Here is a 21,838-nt window from a genome sequence, read left to right as displayed (position 1 = left end):
GGCCGCAGGCGGCCCCAGCGAGCGGGCCCCGGCCCCACGGGCACTCTCGTACCACACTCGCTGTCTGTGCGCAAGGGACTGACTGGCAGGTCTGGGCCCTGGGCACAGTCTTTACATCGAAAGGGGTCACAGTGCATGGTTCTGTCTTGTTTTGTTTTTATTGTTTTGTTAAGTTCTGTTTGGTTTGCTTTACAGCAAAATGAAAGATTTTGTTTCTACCACCTTCCTCAGTCTTCCTCAGAGTCGAAGTAGCCTGTAGTTGGACATCCTGAGGACAGAGATGTGCTCGACCAAGCGGAGGCGGGGGGGGGGGGGTGAAATGAAATTAAGGATTAATTTTAGTGGAACTGAGATGTCTCCTTTCCAGCATTTATAGATGTGTCTTCCCCATTGTCCAAATCCCAGACGTCAATCTCATGGGTGAACATGCCCCCCTTTAAAAAATGCATATGCTCTTTCTTGGTATGGTTCAACTATTGAAGGTGTTGGATTAGTTCATACTAAAGTGTGACTGACTGATGCCAGAAACTTCCTTTAGGAGACCTGACAGAGAATGAAGTTTGGAAGTATGACAAGAGGCTAGGTGGGCAGCTGGGAAACAGGTGGCCGTGTTGGAAAGGCAAGGCCCGAGAGAACTCAGATGAAGTCATTGCAGCCTATAGGTCCCTGTTTTGTGTAAGGACGTTTCTGTAGGAAGAAAGGCTAATCTCTAAAAGCAGTTCAAAGTGGAAAAAAAAATAAGGGTGAATGCTATGGACTCACTGGGTCTATATCAATGAATCATATTTTAGACACTCTTGCTCTATGGTCCAGTGACCCCTTGAGCCCACTGGGACACCTTGGAGGCTGGGCCCGGTCTTCTTCCCACTAGCCCAAGCCACCAGAAGGGATCCCGGCACAATGCCCACAGCCCAGACCTCAGCGGGTGTCTGATAGTGGTTCTTGCTTCCTCGGGCAGCAAAAGCAAGTGTCTGTGGGAGAAATCTTTAAGGAGTCTCCTGTCTGAGAAAGAGTTTTCTTGTTAGGTTAGATCTCTAAGCAGCTTCAGGGATCCCTTCCGAGGCTTGTGCGCCACGTCTCCATGGCTTGGAGCAACAATTCAGCCAGTCACTCCGCTGGTTCTCTTGCCTGTGTGACCCCAGGCAAGTTCCTTCACCTTCTGTGTCTCCGTGAGCTTGGCTGGAGCAAAGGTGGAATTAGTAATGTGCTTCCAGCGTGGCTCAGGGCTGGAGACACTGTTCACAGGGTGGGGGTGGGGGGTCGCTGGCACAGGTCCCAGGCAGAGCTGGGCACACAGTGGACCCCTCAGGCAGTGGCAAGGCCCCGATCTACTGAAGCACTCCAACACCAGAGGTAGGACCATCTTTTGAGATAATCGGTTGAGCTGATTCAAGTATCCGATGGATGGAGGTGTGGGATGGGGCTGGACCGTCTTTGGATGACCGTCTTTGCAGCCCGGAGACCCAGCGTTTAAAGGGCTGTCCCGGTCCACAGAGCCTAAGTGACCCGCAAGTACATGCAAAGTAATTTTTTTTTTTAAGACCAGAGAGCACCGCGAGATGCTACTTTGTACCTGTGGCATTGGCCGACGGACGGGATGAGATGGTACCCTGTGTGAGGTGGGAAGGGGACCCAGGCGCAGCTTGTTTGTGGCTGGAAGGGTGGTCAGTCCTTGCAAGTGGCCGGTTGGCACAGACACATCTGCCTCTGAGCGTGAACGCCTCTGCTCCCGTCGGCTACCCCCAGGGCCACATCCCGGGAAGTAGCAGGTGGAAGTGCGCGCGAGCTCGCCGCGGCACAGCTTGTCATCCCGCAAACACAGCATCAGGTGGCCTCTGGCCCTGCTCGTCACGGGAGACACGGTGGTCTCTAGCGGCATAATTTGCAGGGACAGATGTTTAATGAAATCTGACCAAAATATGATTTCTCAGTAATAAAGTTTAGGGTGAGTATTCCTTTCTTTTTTCTATTTTGATGAAATTTTTGAAATTATTTTGATGACATTTTTGAAATTTTTAAACAGAAATTTTATTGGCTTTAAAAGAGTATATATGTCCTAATTTTGCAAATAAAACGGAAGCTGGTCCCTGCAGAGACTCTGAGGCATCCCACGGAGGCCTGACACACCTAACGAGATGACATTCCAGGACAGGGAACTCTCAATGATGACAGAAGACAGTTGACAGACGGCAGAGCCCCGCGGCCTGATCGGGGCCGATGGGCTGATAACCCCTCGTGCGGCCTGGCTCGTTTCAGCCCGCAGGGCTGGCTGCAGACCCCAGGGGCCCCAGCCTCCCTCTGAAGTAAACAGGAAGCAGAGCCAGGCCAGGCGCTGGAGGAGGACCTGCCCTCCCGGCTGCAAGCAGAGGAGACCGGCCCCCCACTCCACACACACTGACATTCCCAGGAAACGGGCCGTGGGTGCGGATGCCGGGTCTCTGCGGGGCGTGCGTCGTGAGCCAGGCTCCCTTTGAGGGGCAGGGACAGGAGGGCAGAGGGAGGGGGCCTGACAAAGGGAGAAGCGGGCTGGCAGGCCCACTTGACTGCACAACGAGGTGAGCACCCTGAACATGGCCAGGCCGCTCCCTTAACCCCGGGGACACGGGTCATGACCGCTCACTGCCACGTCGCACGACGGGGGACATCTGCTCACTGGGCACTAGAGGAGGCCTGGCTCTCCCTGTCGGGGCCTGCCCGTGGGGCTCAGGTAGGAGGGCGGGAAAATGCTGACCCGTTCGCTGTCCTTACCACCTGGCATTTAAAGAAGTCCCAAGAAGCGTGTGGATGTGAGCGCGTTAAAATATGGAAAGAACCGCACCAGTGCATGGCGTCTCGTGGGGGTTCCGGAGTCCTGCAGGCTAATTAAACTAAACCTGAGGTTATTTTGAGATTTAAAAAAAATACCAGAAATTACCTGTCCAAAAAAATAAATAAATAAAAAGAGGCTAAAAGAAATTGACAGAAAGTAGCCTCTCCGCGAGGCGGATTCCATTTCATTACGTCCCGAGTTCTGCCTGTGTTCCCTCCCGGAGGACGGCGCCGCACGCGGGTCACGCAGGCCCCGGACTCCCCCAGGCTGGTTCCCTGCAGGAAGCACCAGCGACTACCGGGAACCGTGTGAAATACGTGGACCCAAGAGCTGTGGCGGCCAGCAGTCCCGTGCGGTTCCCCGAGTGCGCAGGACAGGGGCGGCCGCTACCGCACATCATCGCTCCGGGAGGGAGTGCGGAGCGGACGCTTCTGAAAACACGCAGCGAGTCACCCCGCCCCCGTCTGCAGGGACACAGCACCTGCATGTGCATGCAGCCCGTCCGGTGGCACCGCCGAGATGTGCAGGGGACCCTCGCCACCAAGTGGACTGCTCTCCGAGGGCACGTGCAGCCTGTTCCACAAGCCCGTGTGTTTCCAAGACGAGCAGTTCGAGGGGCTGCTTTGTGACAAAAAGATGCAAAAACATCCATATACTAAAAAAGCACCTTAAAATAGGATTTATCAGAATAGAAGTTTGGTAGGGTTTTCTTTATTATTGTTATTATTTTTGCCATGTAATAAATATGTTTTTTGTGTCATAGGTATTTTAATGTAATTTTTTGTGTAATAAATATTTTTAAGTAATTCTAAATCAAAGGTTTGAAAATGGCAATTCTCCCTATAATGACAATAATAAATGCCAGTTAACTCTGCACCAGGGGCTCTCTCGGTGCTGTGGATTACTAATTCACTTTTTGCTGCCATTGGCTATCCCCATTTTACAGATGAGGAAACCAACTGAGATAAACAGAAAGGTTGAATAACTTATCCAAGGTCACACAGCCAGCGAGGGGCAGAGCAGGGATTTGAACCCAGACCTGCAGCTCCGTTGTCTGGGTATGTGATCCCTTTGCCGTGAGGTGTCCAGCAGAAGACAAGGATGGAGACAAGAAGAGAGTCCCCAGTGCCTACAGCCTGCTCCCTGTCAGGCTCTGCTGGGCCGTCTGCCTGCTCATCTCTATTAGCTCACACGTTGTGGGGCCGAGTTCTGGCCCCTTCGCCCTTTTACTAGTGAAGGGGACATCAGGTGACCCAACCAAGACCACAGGCCCAGTGAGCTGAGGGGCCGGAGTCACACCAGGTCCGTGTGACACAGTGTTTGTGTCTTTCCATGCCCGCTCGTCACCTCTAGTCAATGAAACATAGAAAAACAAAATAGCATCTCTCTGTGAAGTCATTCTTCGATGTTGATTTGTGAGTCTTGAAGAGAATAAACTTCCCAGGAGAAAAAAAAAAATTCACCTTAAAAAACAAAACAATAAAAAAACAACCAACTTAGCTTTTCTCCCAGGAAGAGCCGGTCTCTGAGCCCGTGCATGAAAACAAGGAGGCATGAGAAGTCACTGGCCACCTTTGCCCCACAGAAGTGCTGGCTCCGGGGAGCTCCTCCCCTCCGCCTGCACGATTCCCGATTCCCGATTCCCGAGGAGAACTAAGCAGGGAAGGCTCACCGGCACCTGGGACCGGGGCCCCTGGATGAGTGCGTGCTGGCCTGCCGAGCACGCGGGCTCCTCGGAGCCATGGGGAGCTTCTCACGATGCAGCCAGTGAAACGGGTTTCTGTGGGGCCAGACCCCTCTCCCGAGCGCTCTCCCGCTCCCTCCCATGTGCCGACAGCCTCTGGATTGCATTAGCTTCATAAATAACAAGTCTGTTGTCAGATTTTCCCCTGGTGAGGAAAGGGCAGCTGGGGAAGCTGGAGGGTCAGGACCTTCATGTTTCTCAGCAGGAGTCGAAACGCCTCCCATGCCGGCCGGAGAGGAGGGTCTGTGTTGTCCTTGCACTGGGCCCTGACAGGATGGGATTCCGCACGCCGGCGGGGACGCGGGGTCTGTCTTCCAGCCTGGTGCGCGGCCGTCCATGCAGGCCAGACATCTGGTGGGTAGTGGAAGAGCCCCCTGCCCAGTCCTCCAGGCTTGGAGCACCACGGGCTTGGGCAGTGTGCGCCTCTCTGTGCCCCAGGTCGGCAGCAACAAACGACCCCCTAATGGGAAGGCTCCAAAAATGGAGGCACAGAAACCTCAAGGCGCCGGGTCCCAAGGAAGTGCTCAGCGAGTGACCAAGTGTCGCTGCCCCTTGATCCCGAAGACACGGGGACTTCCCCTTCTGGAAGCTGGTGCTTCCTCACTCCGCCCCCAGCCCCGTGGCACAGGTTCGGGATCACCCGCCCCGTGGGACCTGTGTCCGGAGCCTGTGTTTCTGCTTCCAGCCAGAAGCCTCCCGTGCTTCCCCAGGCTCCGGGGACAGGCTCCCGGGACAGGCTCTGGACCCCGTTTAAAGTGGCTGCTTCCAGTGTCCTCACAGGCGATTTCTGCAGTGCTTAGGGACTCTGCTGCACATTTTCGTGGTCTTTTGAAAAGGGAAATGTGGGAGATGGGGGGCCCAGGGGAAGGAAGGAAAGACAGAAGCAGATTTACTGCTCACCCGTCCAGGACCCGGCACGTGCTTCCGACTTTAAAAAGTCAGTCTTCACTGTTAGACCCATTTCACGGATGAGTGCAGGGACAGGACACCTAACTCTACGCCGGCCTCGATCACCGCCACATGTGCGCAGAGCCTGATCGCAGCCCCAAGGGGAAGGTCAGAGGGAAGGTCGAGTGAGCCCTGGAATGACCCTCCTCCGTGTCCCGAAGGGATCCCAGTGAATCCCCTGCCCTCCCGCCAGGTCAGTCCTCTGTTAGGCTAATATCTCAGGGTCCCTCCCCTGTGGGAAGCCTTCCTCACTGCAGACTAGTCACTCATCATTCAGCGCCAGCCATCGGAGGAGCAGGGGACAAGAGGTGGCAGGGACGGGGCCAGATTGCGATGTTCCTCCCTGCCCGAGGGGACGGAGGGAGCTTCTCCAGCGCGGTTTCATCCCAGGCGCAGACTGAACGTGGAGCTCCCCCCGCAGGGACGGCCACTGCGGCTGCCACTGCGGCCAGCACTCCAGGTCTCACTGGGGTGTGTGACTTCACGCGGTCCTCAGGGGACAGCTGTGGGAGTTCCATACATTTATCAGCCCGTTTCCCAGAAGAGGATACTGAGATACCCTGGGCTGCTGTACCAGGGAGCTGGGCCTTGAAGGATGGCCCAGAGTCACAGAGAACAGATTCTCACTGGTTGGTTTCTGAGGTCTAAATCCAGACGGAGCCCAGCCCAGGGCTGCTGCCCACTGGCCGGGAAGCTGCTGCCGGCATTTCCACCCCGTCGTCCCGTGCAGCTGTCCTGGTGTCTCCCCACTCTCTGAGAATCTCATTTCCCTCTCTGCCTCTTGTGTGCTTCCCCCTCCAGATTACGAGGCTTCTGTCCCTGATGCTCAGCACTGACCCCTCCTAGTAATGGACTGGATCATTCAAAATGCACCGGACCTCGAAAAAAAAAACTGGACTGAGCGGTGGGCGAGGCCAAGAGAGCAGCAGTGCAAAGTTCAAAGGCTCGGCTCACACCCAGTTCTCCCCAGGAGGGCCACTCCGGGAGCCCCCCCGGAATGAAAACCCCCGATGCGTGGGGACATGCCCAGGGCTGCCATCCGCCTCGCTCTGATCTGCGGAGCTGCAGCCTTGAAGAGGGCTTCAAAGCATGTCTGCCAATAGATCAAGCCTTCTCTCAGCCATGACAGCCCCCCATCGCCCGCCTCCCCAAATAAACCCGCGTAATGAAGACAGATGGCTCCGGTCAGCCGCCGGCCGCGCGGGGCATGGAGCGAAGCCTGCAGATGGTGCCGTGGGCGGCCTGGGGCCACACACCCCACCCCGGAGCGGGGGTCCAAGGTGTCACCGGGACGGAGACGCTCCTCCTCAGCCTGCGCCCCCTCCACCGCCCGGGGGGGCCGCACCTCTGCTCCATCAGCCTGGTGAGTCTGAGTACATGGGCCCCCTTCCAAGGCGCATCCCAGCCAAAACCACCGCCAGCCCAACCGTGGCCGGCTCGCTCCTCATTAGCGAGGTGTGCAGGGACCCAGGAGCCTCGCTGAGATGACAGAGTGGACTGGGGGGGGCAGGCCTCCCCCTGTGCGCGTCTGAACACAGGGTCCCAACAGTGAGGAGCAGCAGGTCCCCGGAGAGCGTCCCTCGGCCTCCCGCTCACCTTGTGCTCGCCCAGGGAAGCTGGGGGTGGGGGAGCGCTGCGGGGTGGGGGAGGTGCTCTGGACATGCTGGAGGGGCACAGCCTTAGCGAGTAGCCCTCAGAGGCCTCCCTCTCAGGGAGCTTTCAGGACGCAGCCGCACGTGTCCTGGCTGGTCTCTGTTTCGCGGAAGTCACGCCAGGTGGGAGCTGCCCCTGGGAAGGAGGGCGGCCGCCCGGCAAAGGGTGACCAGTGTTCGGGGTGCCGGCCTGGCTGGTGGGCCGACATCAGGGGGATGCGGGCCACCTTCTGGAGGAGAATAAGCGGAACACGGTGCGGGGGTCCGAGGGGTGTGTTGAGCCATGGCCCTGGGAGGCGAGGGTCCGTACACCCCGCTGCCGGCTGCTGCGAGCACCCCAGCTCGCAAGGGAGACATGCGGCCTCGAGGCTCACAGAGCGCATGAGCCCGAGACCTGCCATTGGCCTCTTCCGGCCAGTGGTCTCTGTCGCGTGATCCGATCTGAGGGGGCTTCAGCAGGGGCCCCTGGGGGCAGCAGGGGCAGCCACGGGGCTGCTACCCTGCGCTATTTCTAGACCCTTCTGCAGATCTCCTGTGGCGTGGGGGAAACGCGCCGGCGAGGCGAGGCCAGCCTGTGTGTGCGTGTGGCGTAGGCAGGCCGGGCAGGCGGATGCCTGTGTGGTCCAAGGGGGCTTCGTGTGTGTGGTCCGCCACCAGCTCAACGCTGATCATCTGTCCAGAGGCCGCTGACTGCCTGCCGATGACCAGTCTGTTTACTTTAGTCCTGTCTGCGCCCACTGAACTCGGAGCGCTGTCTCCTTCCAGCTGGACCTGCTCAGGGGTGGGGGGCGGGGGAGAGGGACATGGCCTGCGTGTGGAGCTCTACAACGGATGGGCTGCAAATGGGGTTCTGGGTGAATCAAGACACCCCCTCATGGGCCACGCTCCCTCCACCCTCTCTCTGGCAACTTCCAGCCTCCCCGTGAGCCCCGGCCCCCACCGCAGGTTCACCCAGACAGACCAGGGACATGAATCACTCCTCAGGCCGAATGGGGCCCAAGTGCTGTTCCTGATCCTGACCACGGAGGTAAACACGCGTGTCCGGTCCGGGCTTGCGTGTGTGGACTGCTCCACAGCGAGCCCACTATGGGGCCCGTGGGAATGTGTGTCTGCATGCAGCCCCCCAAGAAAAGACGGGTCAGTCTGGAGATTGGGGCCCACGTCGGCAGGGGTCTGTGGGCCCCAGTGTCTACCTGTCGCGTTTGACCGGGGTCTCGCAGGGAAGGTAAACACGCTGTGCACGTGCGTTTCAGGTTTATGACCCACGACGGCAGCTGTGCGGGGCTCATGGCCTCGGTGGATGTGTTCTAATTATTTCTCCTCTTTACCCAGTTCTGTGGTTTTCATTGACGATTTCCTTCTCTCTAATATTTATATCCTGTGAGTCGCCTCTGGTAGCGTATGCAGTGACCAGCGATGGAAGGGCACAGGGACAGACACAGGAAATACCTTCTCTTCCCTTTCCACCAAAGTGGAGGTTCTAGAAGGCTAGTCTTGGGATGACAGGCTAGACCTTTGTGTTAAGAAGTTAAGGCTGATGGGCTCGAAGGCGACCCGCGGCCCCGAGGAGAGGCTGCGTGCGTCAGAACCCTTCTTCTTTGCACCCCCCACCCCTCGGTGGTCGTTCAGCTGGATCCCACGCACCCGTGGTCGCTCCTCTGGGTTCCACAAACACGGAGTCAGAAATCGGTCATCTGACCGGCACCACTGTTGTCCGAACCGAACCAGGTCAGTCATCAAAAGCATAACTCGAAGTTAGGGGGTGACTTCATTCGACCAAAAGGAAGCAGCTCTTTTTCCACTGTGGTTCAGTTCACACAACAGAGAACCAGGGGCTTTACAGGGAAGCGCCGTCTCGTTCGGCACGCTCACATGCAGTGCGGCCTCCACCGGCTCCGGTTCCAGAGCATGTCCAGACCCCAAGGCTCCCGTCCCCCTAGCTCCCCCCAGCCCTGGACACCCAGAATCTGCCTTCGTCTCTGTGTATTTCCCTGGAAACTCAGGTCGGTCTTATTCACCAGCCGTACTAAATGCAAGTAGCTTAGCCGGGGTTTGGCTAGTGCTGGTACAAAGGTGACAGCCGTGTAGAAGATTCAACCACTGCCAGGAAATAGAAAGAAGACATTTTAAGAAATTGTCTCCTCCCGATTTCTCATCCTAAGTCACCACAGGCAGCGTTCGGTGGCCCCTAGCTCTCCCCACCCAGGCCTCTCTCTGCCTACACACAGGCTGTGTAGGGGGTCACATCGGACTGGATGGGAACCCGATTTTTCCATCCTAACCGTGTGCGTCACAGGCATATCCCCAAATCCACGCATACCCTCCTTGAACGTTTTTGTCTGTGCGGGGCCCCCGCCCCAACCATGGAGCCGGCTTCACCAGCCCCTCACCGCCCCTCGGGCTGGTGATTAGTGGGAGCACTGAGTTTTCGCTGAAGTGGATTGACTTTCTGGATTGTGTCAGCTGATGGGATTTGGGGGCTTGCTTCCAGGCAAGAGGGACTGAGGAAGGATTTAAAGAATTCCATGGAGGAATTCAGGACTTACAGACCCCGTAAATGAGGCCCCCAGGGACATGCAGACACCTGGGCTCAGTGCGCCTTTGCAGACGTGGGTGAGGAGTAGATACCAGCCGAGACCACAGGCGGCTGGAAAGGGCGACCCGAAGACACAGGACTGGCCAGCAGATGCCCCTGAGAAGGGAGTGTGGGGCAAGGAGGCCACCGTCCCCTCTGGGGGCTGGGCCGGAGAGGTGGCTCCGGGGTGCACCTGTGTAGGGGCCCTAGCCAAAAAGGAAAAAGAAATCTGCTGCCAAGGGAGGGGTGTGTCTGTTTGCCTGGACCTTATAACAGCCCTGCATCTGCCTCGGTGACTTCTTCAAGCTGATCATCGTGTCAGAGTTATCTCAGTCAGGCGCTGTCTCTTCCCTTCTTCAAATTCCCTGGCCTAGTAGAGTGTGGCCTCCTCCAGGAAGGCCTCCGGGGCCCTGGCTGGTTCACGGTAGATTCCCATATGCAGCCTTCTCCTATGCCCTACTCCTGTCTGCCCAGTGGCACCGCTAGCTCAGGGGAGGCAAGGGTGTCTCAGGACTTGGCCCCAGTACTTTGCATGTGGACGCAGGAGCCATCCTGGCCTGGAGGTCAAACATTTGCTCTGCAGCCACACTCCCCTTGGGAGCCCGGCTGGCTCTAGGAAGACCCCTCCCATGGGGGCCCAGAGGGGTGAGGCTGTTCCCAGGGCAGGGAGCAAGGGGAGGGGAGTGAGACACTGGCCTCAGGCACAGAATATTAAAGGGGGTGCTGAAAAGATCAGACATCAAGAAGAAAGATCTAAATGAAGGCAAAAATAAATCCGTGCCGAGTAAATACCACAGTTTTAAGTGGAGTCAGGACACAGGGTCTGGGTCAGGGGGAGGCAAGTGGGAAGTCTCAGAGTCGGAGCCTGTCTTCCTTTACAGTTCTGATATTCCGTTTATCATGGACTTTTTGCATTAATTGTTTTTGTTTTGCAAAACAATATTTTACATGTCCTTGGGGCCTCATTTTCAGGGTCTGTAAGTTCTAAATTTTGTTTTGTTTGTAAACATAGAACTACTGTTTCTCTTTGTGACTGAGTTTTCAGAGCTGGTGCCTGCCTCACCCTGCCCTCTGGTACTGACCCTGCGCCCTGTCTGGTCCAAGGTGCTGATCCAAGGTCATCCGGGCGGAGCTGGGATTCAAACCTCCAGCTCTGTCCCCCAGAGCTTCTCTGTGGGGCTGTTGGCCCCCAATTGTGAATTGTTAACGGCCAGTAGGACCCCTGGGTCTGTCTGGGCACCTCGGTGCCTCGGAGAGCTGATGGGGAGTGGGACGGACTGAGCAAGGGACCCGCAGAAGTCATTCAGCATCAGTAACTCTCGGTTTAGTCTCCCTCCACCCCTCCCTGTCACCATGCTCAGGGAGGTACTGAGGTCAAGCAGGCACTCACCAGCCGCCGGCCCGTTTCCACACAGCCTGCACCATCCGCCGCCTGACTGCGATCGCGTTTGGAACTCCCACATGAACACTCCTGGAACAGTTTTACAGAGAGGAGTCACGTATTTTACGGGAAATACACACTTCACTACAATGTTGATGACAAAACGTTTTCCTCTTTTTACTTAATGTATGGTTGTTGTTTTTTAAACAAAATATTCCCCAAACCCAGGTTCTCAGAATCTGGAGAAAGGAAAGTTTATAGGACACGAGGGAAGGGTCATTTATACATTGATTTTGCTGTTGACCAAACAGTTCTGCCTGTCTTCTTCTTTTTTTCTTAAATGAGACGATAACATTCTTAAACCAACCCCTCTGGCCCCCTGCCCTCCAGGGTAGAGCTCTGTTTTGCTAAGATCCAGGCGTGAGGCATCAGGGGGGCTGTCTGCAGCCCTGGTGTGGGGGGCCGCCCGCCTGCCGGCTTTAATTAAACTGGCTGACCAATTCAGTTAAAACAACAACAGTGTAATTATTTGGTAGTATAGGGTAGCTTTTTGAGCAGAACTTCTCTATCACTAAGACAGACGGGGAAAGAGGGACAAGGAAGACTTTGGGGACCAGCTTGAGCTTCTTGGACAAAATCTTGGCCTCCTCACCTAGAATGTGGGGACCCCACATCCTCCTTCTGGATGGGACCCGACGTGCGGTGCGTGGCTCAGAGCCTGGTCCCAGAGGGTCCCTGTGTCCTGTGTCTCCTCCTCCCCCCCACCCTCCAGTAGAACAGATAGTGTGCCCAGAGACCGGCATCTTAGAGGTGGGGAGAAGGTTTTGTTTGCACTTTGATGTGGCTGGGGAGGTCGTGAAACATCCTTTTGAAAAAGCATTACTTAATATCACGTATTGATCATCTAGGATGTGGGAAGACCTCCACTAAGCAACTCCAGGAAATCCTCGGACCGATGTGATGGGGTCCTGCGGAGGTAACAGACAGGATCCAGCTGGCCTGGCTGGAGGGTGGGAGCCGGGGCCAGCCCCTGCCTTCAGAGCTTCCAGACCCTCCTCTCTACACGGAAAAAGGGCAGTTGACCTGACTTTTCATGATTCTTAAGAAAAAAGTGTACAGAAACAGTTTGCAAAAGTATCCCATGTTTATTATCGAATATCTAGAAAACACAGCGGCACAAAAGGGAGGCAGGGGAAACACTTAAAATACCAGCACCGGGAGATACCACCTCTTTACATTTTGGCATTTTCGTGTACAAATCACACACACGTGCACACACACGCACACACCAGTGAGGAGCCCTGCCTGACATCGAATCCACACCCACAGGCATGAGCTACGGCTGTTACTGTGATTTATTTTCTCTCGATCTTATAAAAACAGGACAAATGGTGCATGCGCTGTCCCTGCAAATTGCTTTATTTGTTGCTGAACATCCCCCCCCATCTTCGTTATTTTTCTACGATATAATTTTTCGTGGTCTTGAGCAGAAAATAGCTTTAAAACCTAGGGCAGCCCTGTTCCCTTTAAGCGGGACAGCCTGTGCTTCTGTGTGGCTTAGTCTTCCCGGGGAAGGTGAGTGCGATTCCGATTCCAGTCGGTCTGAGCACAGGAGGTGGTGAGGCAGAGCTGTTTGCCAAAGTCCGTGTGAATCAGTGCAATTTCGGAAACTCGGCTCTTGATTCCAGGTCCTGTGTCCCAAACGGGTTCCACCGGGGAGAAGGAAGGGGCGAGAGCAAAGCTGCTGGGACCGGAAGTTTTGTGTCTCAAGCTGGGGACGGCAGGGGAGACATAGGTCGGAGGTCTGTAGGAGGTCGCCTCACGCCCCCCAAAGGGGATTGTGGTAGCAGACCCAGGCCACCAGGGCTGAGTTTTAGGGAGCGGGCGGCACTTCCTGCCCCGGCTGCTCCACCGCCGCCTGAAGCCACGCAAGAGTCAGCAGACGCCTTTGGAGCAAACACAGCCTCTAAGCAAAGGCACAGAAATCCATTTCAGTTCATGGGCGGCTTGTGGATCGCAACAGTGAAAATTCTAGCAAGAGCTGCAGGGCTAACGCTCACCACTCGCTATGGTCCCGGCACTGGTCTGAGTTCTGCACGAGCTCAGTTTTGCAACCCCCTTCAAGGTGAGCACATCACCATCACGGGCTCCTTACGGTGGCAGACTGGGAACGGGCCCTGCTAGAAGGTTCTGTATCGTCCCAGCTTATCCCGAAGTCCATCCCCACCCCCGTGCCATCCTTGTTTACTTTACTGAAAGAAAAGTACTATTTGCAGTATCACTCTTTTGTCCCTCTTAGTACAAAAACCGTGACTATCATCCCAGTTTCAAGCATCACAGAGAGAAATGACTTAGACTGAAGGTCCCACATCGACTCGGAGCAAAACACTGACCATGACCAGGGAGACCTTTCCAAGATCTCAAGTCAGAATTGGGAGTTATCTTTACCAAAGTGGAGCATTTCTACACCATCTGCCCTGGCCCTGGCCTTTCTCACGCTCCCAGCTCTCTCTCTCTCTCTCTCTCTCTCTCTCTATTTTGCTCTCCTGTGTCCTCTCTGTGAATGGATTTCAGAGAAACAAGAGAAGGCAGGGGCCTCCCTTGTGAGGAAAAATCTGCACCCCCTTTCTGGTTCTCTGTGATGGTAGATCTGGCTCCATCATCCCCAGCAGCTGTCATCCCGGCGGGGGTCCGCCTGGCCCTTCTGTCGTCACTGGGGGCTCCAATAATGGGAACACAGGGAGCCCCACCTGTGACCCAGCAGGACCCCTGGGGATGCACCCTGTCACCACGGATGCCTGCGGTGCCTCCTTCCTTCCCCTGAGAGCCCCCAGAACCAAGTGGAAGGAAAGTCGGGGATTACAGGTCGGTGTTGGGGGAAGGGTTTCCGGAGCGGGGAGGGCAGCCCCCTGTGGGAGCCGCTGCTACCTTTTCTCTTTCCGAGAAACTCCTCCAAACAACAGCCTTTCTCCGTCCCACCCCTTTCCAGGGACAGCTCCAGGCAAAATGGGGTTCTCTGTCATCTTAACTCGTTTTCTTCTTGGGAATTTCTCTGCTCTAAAATTTTTGCTATCACAGGGTCAGATCCTGGTCGAACCAAGGTCAACCTGGCCAGCCGGCTCCGCGTTCCTTTTATTCCAGAGGGAAGCAGGCTGTGATCCTGCTGGGTCAGAGCGGGTCTAACCGGCTCAGTGGCAAAGGGGGCTGGGCAGTCCTGACCTTCACCTCTACCTACAAGGCCGACTTAGGCCCAAGAGCCCACTGGGAGGGGTGCATGGGGGACTCTGAAGGGGGGGGGGTTCCCTGGGGTAGGCAGGGGGCATGGGAGGGGTGAAGGAGTGGTGGCTGCCGGGAGGAGCCCGGAGGGTCTAGGAGCGCAGAGAGAGTGCTGGGGCCCCCAGAGACCGAGAAGAGGGGAGCCCAGGGAAGCTTTGGAGAAGGACACTGGGAGTGGGGGTTATCGGAGGGGGGCCTGGAGCAGCTACTGGGGAGGGAGGGGAGAGGGAGGGAGGCAGAAACCCACCCGGCAACCAGGAGGGGAAAAGGGGAGTGAGACCCTCCAGCTTAGCAAGGGACAGAGGGAAGCGTTCTTCGGGCCCCCGGGGTCTGCCCTGGCAGCAACCCCTCCCGCCTCAGGGCCCTGGCCCCAAGTCAGCAGAAGGCGAGCTCCCCACCCAGCCCTCCTGCTGGGACTGAGACCTCCGGGCCCCCCCCCCCCCCCCCCCCGTGGCTCCGGCTCCATCCCCCCATCCCCCCATCATAGGTTGGGTCAGGCCCCGGGGTGGAAGCTCCCCCTCCCCCACCACAAGCCACAGAGGTGCTGCGCTCAGCTTACAGGCCCCCTGACTGAGCTCTGCACCTCCGTCCCTGGTCCCTGACTGCCTGGCCCCAGGGCCGGGCTCCGGTAAACAGGGGGAGCTCAGCTGTGACAGGTAACCCGAGGTTGGCACCTGGGGCCAACTCCCAAGATGCCGAGAGACCCCGCAGCAGCTCAGGAGCTGGATTCCAGCTCTGTGCTGGGGTCGGGAGCGGCCCCACGGAGCTCCTACACCCGCTGCTGGAGGGGGGCGGAGGCCCAGGTAGCACAGGCAGGTGCCTCCCGCCCAGTGAGCTGGCATGGGTCACACCACCTCTACACAGCCTGAGAGTGCAGCTCCCGAGCTCTGGAGAGACTGGCCCTCCAGGCGTGGGTGGAGGGCTCCATCCCCACGATTGTCCCCTGAGGGATCTGGGCTCCAGTCTGTCCTGTGCCAAGTGCTCCAGGGAGAACCAGTGATGATTCTTAAAACCGCTGTCGGGGGCGACACTACTAGGGTCTAGAGAATGGAGGATGCCTTGTGTCCCTGGGTTGCCGTCCTCACCGTGGGGCGCCACCAGGCTATCACTTGCTCCAAGTCCAGTGCAGGGGACCAGCGGCTCCCAGGCCTGCCCCCATGACTCCTGCATCCCTACGCAAGGCCGCGGGTGAGCGGGGCCAGCGAGCCGGGGAGGAGGAAATCCACGCACCCGGGTTTTCACCGGGGCAGAATGTGGGAACGAGGCACAGGGGATGTGGGCTCAGGGAAAGGGTCCTAGAAGCTGCAAGAGCTCAAGTGTGTGGAGTGGGGGAGGGGAGGAGGGAGGGAGGAGGGAACCGATGCGGTTTGGAGCAGGCGGGAGCTACGACTGGAGGAGTAGTGGCCCGCTCGGTCAGCAGACCCTGGTCACACGGGTGTGCGGGTGTGCGGCTTCAGCCACGCCTCCTGCAGCCCTGAGACCCAGCTGGGAAGAAGGCCCCTCCAGACCACTCCAGACCCGCTGCAAGCTGCACGCGGGGCTCAGGGGTGTGATCTAAACCCACTTAAGGCTACCTGGTCCCGGCCCCTTCACACGTCACCCAGTCAGTCCCCGTTAGGCAGCGGCCAGCAGCCTCCATTTCACAAGTGGGGAAACTGAGGCCTGAAGCCAGTGTGCAGGGAGCCCCAGGGCCAGGGCTTGACTCCTTCCCAGCTATGGGTTGAAAGGAAGAAGCCGATGGCTTCCCATGGGACACAGACTAGCACCGCAACACGGGTCTTGTGCTAGATGCTGAGAGACTTGTGTGCGTCCCCCTGTGTCTTATCCCCCTGGATTTCACAACAACCCACGAAGCACGGTTAGTCCCCATGTTACAGAGGGGGAAACCGAGGCTCCACCTGGACGGCATTCCCGCGCTGGCTTTTTGAGCATCTGTGTGGGTGCTTCCTGCAGAATCTGGGTGTCTGTTTCTGACCCAGTGGCATCTCCTGGCCCCCAAGGTGGGGCGGAGCACAGGGCTGAGTCCCAGGCCACAGCCTCCATGAGGCAGTGAAACTGGGGGGGAGCCCACGTCTCAGGGTTAAGGCCCGCCTCCCTGGCCCCATGCCACACCCCAGAATCTCTGCACCCCAGGGCCTTCTGGCCTTGCCCTTGAGTAGCCAGACCTTTAAAAATGGCCTCTCTGCCTACTTGTGATCTCTGTCTCTGTCAAAGAAATAAAAAAAAAAAAAAATCTTAAAAATGGGCTCCGGGGAGGGGATCCAGCTTTCTCTTCTGTTAAGCCCCGTCCCCCTCCCCTTGTGGTCGGAGTGGGTAAGAGTTTTTAAATGAGAGCTAGAGACCCTAGGAGGCTGAATTAGCTGATGGGTGTTAGTTAGCTCTTGGTCAAGTCTAGGCAGCTTAACTTTTTGAGTGGCTGATGTGATCATCATGGCTTCATGGGACACAGGACCCCAGCTCCCGTGGTCTGTGAGAACGGGGCGGCCCCTTCACTTTTGTGAGGGGTACGGCCCTGCCCACAGGAGGACCTTTTGTCTCTATGCAGACAGGGAGTCTGGCATTTCATAGGGCTCTCCTGGGACTTCCCTTACCTTTTGGGCAGCAGTTGGGACCTTCCCCCTGGGGGGAGCTCCCCTTGAGATGCAGATGAAGTGCCCCACTCTTTGGAAGGGAGAATTCAGTGCTGAGGTTGTCTTGAAGCCTGGGGTAATTACCATAAGCCAGAGCCAGTGGAGTACCCCAGGTGAGCGCCGTGTGTTTGCAGCAGTCACGCAATGAGCGTGGGGTGGGCGCTATTGCTTCTGTTCTGGTTATTCTTCCTTGGTAACAAATTATCCAAAACTCAGCAGCTAACACAACGGTGTTATTTCGTTCAGGATTCTGTGGGTCCGGAAGGCAGCAAGGGTTCAGCTGGGGTATCCTGTTGGCTGGGGTCAGATGCACACTTAGAGCTGTGGCCTGGAGCGCTCACCGCAGCCCCTCTAGCACAGCGGCCTCAGTGCTGGCTGTCCAACGTGGCCGCCAGCGCCCCCCAGAGCCAGTGTCTTGAGAGGACCCGGAAGGAACTCCCCAGCAGCACTGCCACTGCACTGAAGGAGGTGACCCCACAGCCACTGATCCAAGGGGAGGGGACATAGGCCTGACCTCTCGGGGAACCTTGCTCCCCGGGGAAGCACATGGGAGATGGGAGATATGCTTGTGGCCATCTCAGAAGGGTACAACGTGTTGCCCCTTCTGTTGGAAAAATGCATTTACTATAGAAGACATTTCTGAGCACCCGTGGCTTGTGGGCGCACCACCTCCCTGGGCCGCTTTACCTTCCGCATGGCAGAGGGTGCCTGCCTGGCTTCCAGGGCTGGCCCCCCTGCTCTCCTTGGCCTGGGGCTGCCTCTGGTCTTTGCTGCCTGCATAGCAATCCTGAGAAATCCTGGGAGTTCAGTTACTCCCTCTCCTACTCTCCCTGCCCAGAAACCTTTGATAACTACCCCAACTGCCTCTCCAGGGTGACTGAGCAGCGGCTCCAAGAATCCCCATAGCAAGGCTCAGCTCGGTGGCTCCTTGGTGCTAGCCGGCCTGAGGACCCGCCCTCTGTGAGCTGCCCTCTGCCCCCGTCTCCCTTCCCCACTCACCCATAATGTTTCCTGGGATCATCAACCAAACAAACTTCATTTGAGTTCTGTCTCTGCATCTCTTGGGCAGGATCCAAAATTAAAACAGTCCCAGGAAATCTGGCCGTCTTTCTCAGGCACCAAGCCTCTCCCAGACCAGCCCTCCATGGAAGATGCTCCCAAGAAGTAAACAAAAGTGAAGGACCCACAGACTCATGGCGACTTCCACAATTAGCACCACCCCTTGCGAGATTCAGGGAATGTCCTACAAGGGGCCCCCCTGGACGTCGCCCAGCTCCAGATCCTTGAGTTGCCGGGAGGGCTTGGTCCTCAGCAAGACGAGACCCGGCCCCCTGCTCTCATGGACAGACCAAGTGGGGATATTGGGAGAAGGAACTTGAGCTGGCAGTTGGAGACAGGGTCCCAGTGGGGTAGACCCTACATGAGAGACAGTGGTCTGTCTCAGGGGCACTCACTGTGCCCTGGGTAGTGACAGCAGGCCTGCTCAGCCAGACTGCGCTTCCTGATGAACTGATCTAAATCTTCCGCAAATTCATGGACAAGCTTCCAAGTGTGGGCTCACCCATCCTGACGATGACAGAGTCAGGGTTCACAGTCTTGGTCTTGGCAGCTCTGAATGCCTGTAGTGGCTCGAGGGCTGTTTAGGTAGCATTCTGTGCTCATGGTCGACTTAGGGAAAGGGAATTCACTGTATTTCATAGCTCAACAACCAGCCATAAAGATGGAAAACCAAACTCAGGGAAAAAATGAAAGAAAAAACCCCAAGAAAGTGCTGGAGTCGAAGAAACAGGAGGTACTGATGATCTCTGCAGGTCACCACTGCTGGGGGTCGTTGTGTTTTTTATTTCTTATTTTTTGTTGTTGTCATCATATTTCTTTAAACGTGTGTATGTAGCTTTTACTGTTACTTATATAACGATATGTGTCTAATCCTCTTAACAATTCAGTGAAGTCAGTAATATTATTATCCTGGTAACTTAGACAAGGGAACTAAGGCAGAGAATTTAAAGTGACTTGCCTGTGGCTAATGGCAATAATAGTAAGAGGCAGCAGGGTTGGAATTCAAACTCAAGTAGTTTTTTTGAAATATTATTGCTTTTCCCATTAGAATAAAAGTCCAAAAGATGGGGGCTCTGGCTATTAGCTCCATGAAGGTATTCAGAAGTCTTTCTTAGCCACTTGGCAAGATTTTTGTTTTTGATGTCTCATGGCGCAAGGAGGCTCCTGCAGCCCCATCCATTGCATCCACATTCCAGGCAGAAATTAAGTGGTGGTGATGGAAGAAGACAAAAGGAAGCCCTCTCAGTTGATCAGCCCTTCAAGATATTTTCTCAGAAGTCCTACTCAGTAGCTGCTGCTTACATCTGAACAGGACATCTGAACAGTTGTAGATAAGATACAACTAAATATAATAACAATAAATAGAAATCCTTGCACCAACCTCGTCCTGTCTCTGGGGCCAGGTAGGAAGAACTGTGTGGAATTATAACGTAATCTGTCATTTCCTGATTAACCCTGGGATTTCTGCATTTAACAATTCTCTGGGTAACTAGTCACCACTCAGCTCTCATTATTGTGCAGACACGAAGCACAACTCTTGGGCTGTTGGTGGGCTTGAAATCATGAGGGAGCTGCTGGCGACCATCTAGTTTCTATAGGTGGACTAAATCAGCATGCCCGGTCCTCTGTGGCAAGGCTTGCTTTCAAGTTCTTATTGGTGTAATTAAATGAGGCACTTTGCAAGGCAGACCCGCCCCTGTTTACTTTTGCACCCGGGAGATGGCAATTACCTCCTCCAGCCCTGGGAAGGTGTGAGGGCCAGAGGTGGCCCCTGCTTTGGAGTGCTCAAACAGGCGTGCCCTGTTCCACACGCAGAACCCGGCAGGCAGTCTGATCCAAACTGAGGCACCACATCAATTCAAGGAGATGTCTGGTGTGTGTTTATTTGCTTGTCCGACTTCCCGTTGGGACAGCTTCAGTCCACAGTATCCGGGGGCCCTTAGGGACTTGGGGATGGGTGGGCGCTGGGGCTGTTTGACACTAATTTCACCCATTTCGGGGCAGGCTTCTCCCTAGCTGTTCGCTTTGGCCCCTGTGCCCGGGGATGGGGGCTGAGGGCTTTGCTAACTACCCGCAGACAACTTTCAGGAGTGCATCTGCCCTGTGTCTAGCTAGCTGCCATCCTGGGCAAGGTGGCTCACCATTCGCAGAACTCCGCATCGGCAGAGTGGGGACGACCAGGCTTGGCAAGCCAGACAGAGGTGTTCCCAGGCATTGCGTTTGACGAGCTATGAAGCAAAAACAAAGTGGAGAACAGAGAAGCAGCGCGCTCTGGGGAGCAGACGACTTCCCTCCCTCCCCGCCCAGATCTGTCCCCCCAGCTGCGTGTTTACCCGCCGTTCTTCCAAGCAGCAGCGTCTGGATCTGACCGATAACAAAGCCACCCTGTCCCCATGCTCAAAGCGGGTGGCAATGCCACTGTGTGCCCCTCACATAGAGGCTTGGTCACCTGGTGAGATGCTCTTAAGCCAGCGCCTGGAGTCCCCCCGCAGACCCAGCTCCCGGGGGCATTAGAAGGACTTGTCGGTGCCTCTGGACTGACTTCCCCTGGGGTTTTTAGATTTGATTTCCTTGGCTGGGAATTCAGATCTTGGCCTAACCACAACCTCATGAAATATTAACAGTATCCCCACGGGAGATCTTGGGGGGGAGCGGGAAGAATGGGGACAAAACTTGCTTCTAGGAAACTTCCCATAAGCCTGCCGTGCTGTGTGCCGGGACGCTGGCCAGGAGTGTCTCTCTGATTCTTCCTGCTACTCCCATGGTGGAGATGAGGAAACAGAGGCACCCAGGAAACCAGGGGCACACAGGTGGTCGGGGTGGAGTTGCACTCCGTCCCCAAGTCCCAGGGTAGGGGCCCACCCAGAAGGATCATGCCCGGTTCTGATTCCGGAACCTTCCCCCAGAGGAGGTGCCTGCACCATCTTCCGTGTTCCCCAAGGACAGGCCCACATACTCACACTTCTGTGGTTGGTCCCCAAAGCCCCCCACGGTCCCACGCTCAGCACCAGCAGCTCAGGCTACCTGCCTTCCTCGGCAGGGCGCCACACTCCCCTTCTCTCCCTCCTGCTTTTGGGCTCCAGGAAGCTCCGGGCTGTCTCTAGCGTTCTCTGCTGGCGGTAGTTGTGGGGACCGGCCCGCGCTGGCGGCTCTGCATCGTTGCTCTCCCAGCCTCTTTGGGCCACCTTCTCGAGGTGCTTTCCGGGTGGTGCTGATGCTGTCCTCCGTCAGGTCCTCGGCTGGTGGGGACGTCCAGGGCCTTGTAGTTTATCCTATCAGAGGCAGGGAGAGTCACTGTCCATGCTTCTGAGAGGTCCGGCTCGTTTCTGTGGGTGACCCCTCTGATAATGTCTTCTCGGGTACATGGTGTTTGAGGCCTGGATGGACTTTCCTTTCTGAATCGACCCCAGCCCGAGTGTGGTTTCCAGTTCTGCCACCTAACCCTCCGTGACCTTGGACAAGTGACGCAGCCTCTCTGGGCCTTGCTTTCCTCGTCTGCCAAACGAGACCACTAATAACGCCCACTGCGTAAGATGGTTGTGCCGACCGTGAAGTGAATGCGCCCGGACTTGCAGTGGCGGGTGGCCCATGAGCACCCGGGGCTTGCTGAGGCTCCTGCCCTGCCCTGTCCGTAGCGCACGTGTGTTGTTCTGGGGACCTCCTCGCACGTGGAAGGGAGGCAGTCGTGCCATAGCTTTCACGGCACCCAGGGTTCAAATTGAGACAGACCTGCATGTAAACCCTAGAGTCCCCCTTCCCACAAT

The 21,838-nt window shown here is 56.4% G+C and overlaps 1 protein-coding gene across 5 annotated transcripts in view; it reads left to right on the top strand.

Annotated features, from left to right (window-relative positions):
• Positions 1-21,838, top strand: part of LOC116578735 — a 414,337-nt gene that overhangs the window by 185,118 nt on the left and 207,381 nt on the right. For 4 of the 5 annotated variants that reach the window (XR_004281028.1, XM_032323162.1, XM_032323157.1 and 1 more), the window contains exon 2: positions 6,303-6,864. The exons of the other annotated variant lie outside the window; for it this stretch is intronic. Coding sequence is in view for 1 of the 4 variants with exons in the window: in XM_032323162.1 (XP_032179053.1) it covers positions 6,677-6,864 (188 nt within the window). In the remaining 3 variants the exon portion in view is untranslated. The remainder of the gene's footprint in view (positions 1-6,302; positions 6,865-21,838) is intronic. 5 annotated transcript variants of the gene reach the window in all.

The sequence above is a fragment of the Mustela erminea genome, chromosome 19, assembly GCF_009829155.1.
Source record: "Mustela erminea isolate mMusErm1 chromosome 19, mMusErm1.Pri, whole genome shotgun sequence".
Classification (NCBI taxonomy): domain Eukaryota; kingdom Metazoa; phylum Chordata; class Mammalia; order Carnivora; family Mustelidae; genus Mustela; species Mustela erminea.
This window is presented reverse-complemented; position numbering and strand designations above follow the sequence as displayed.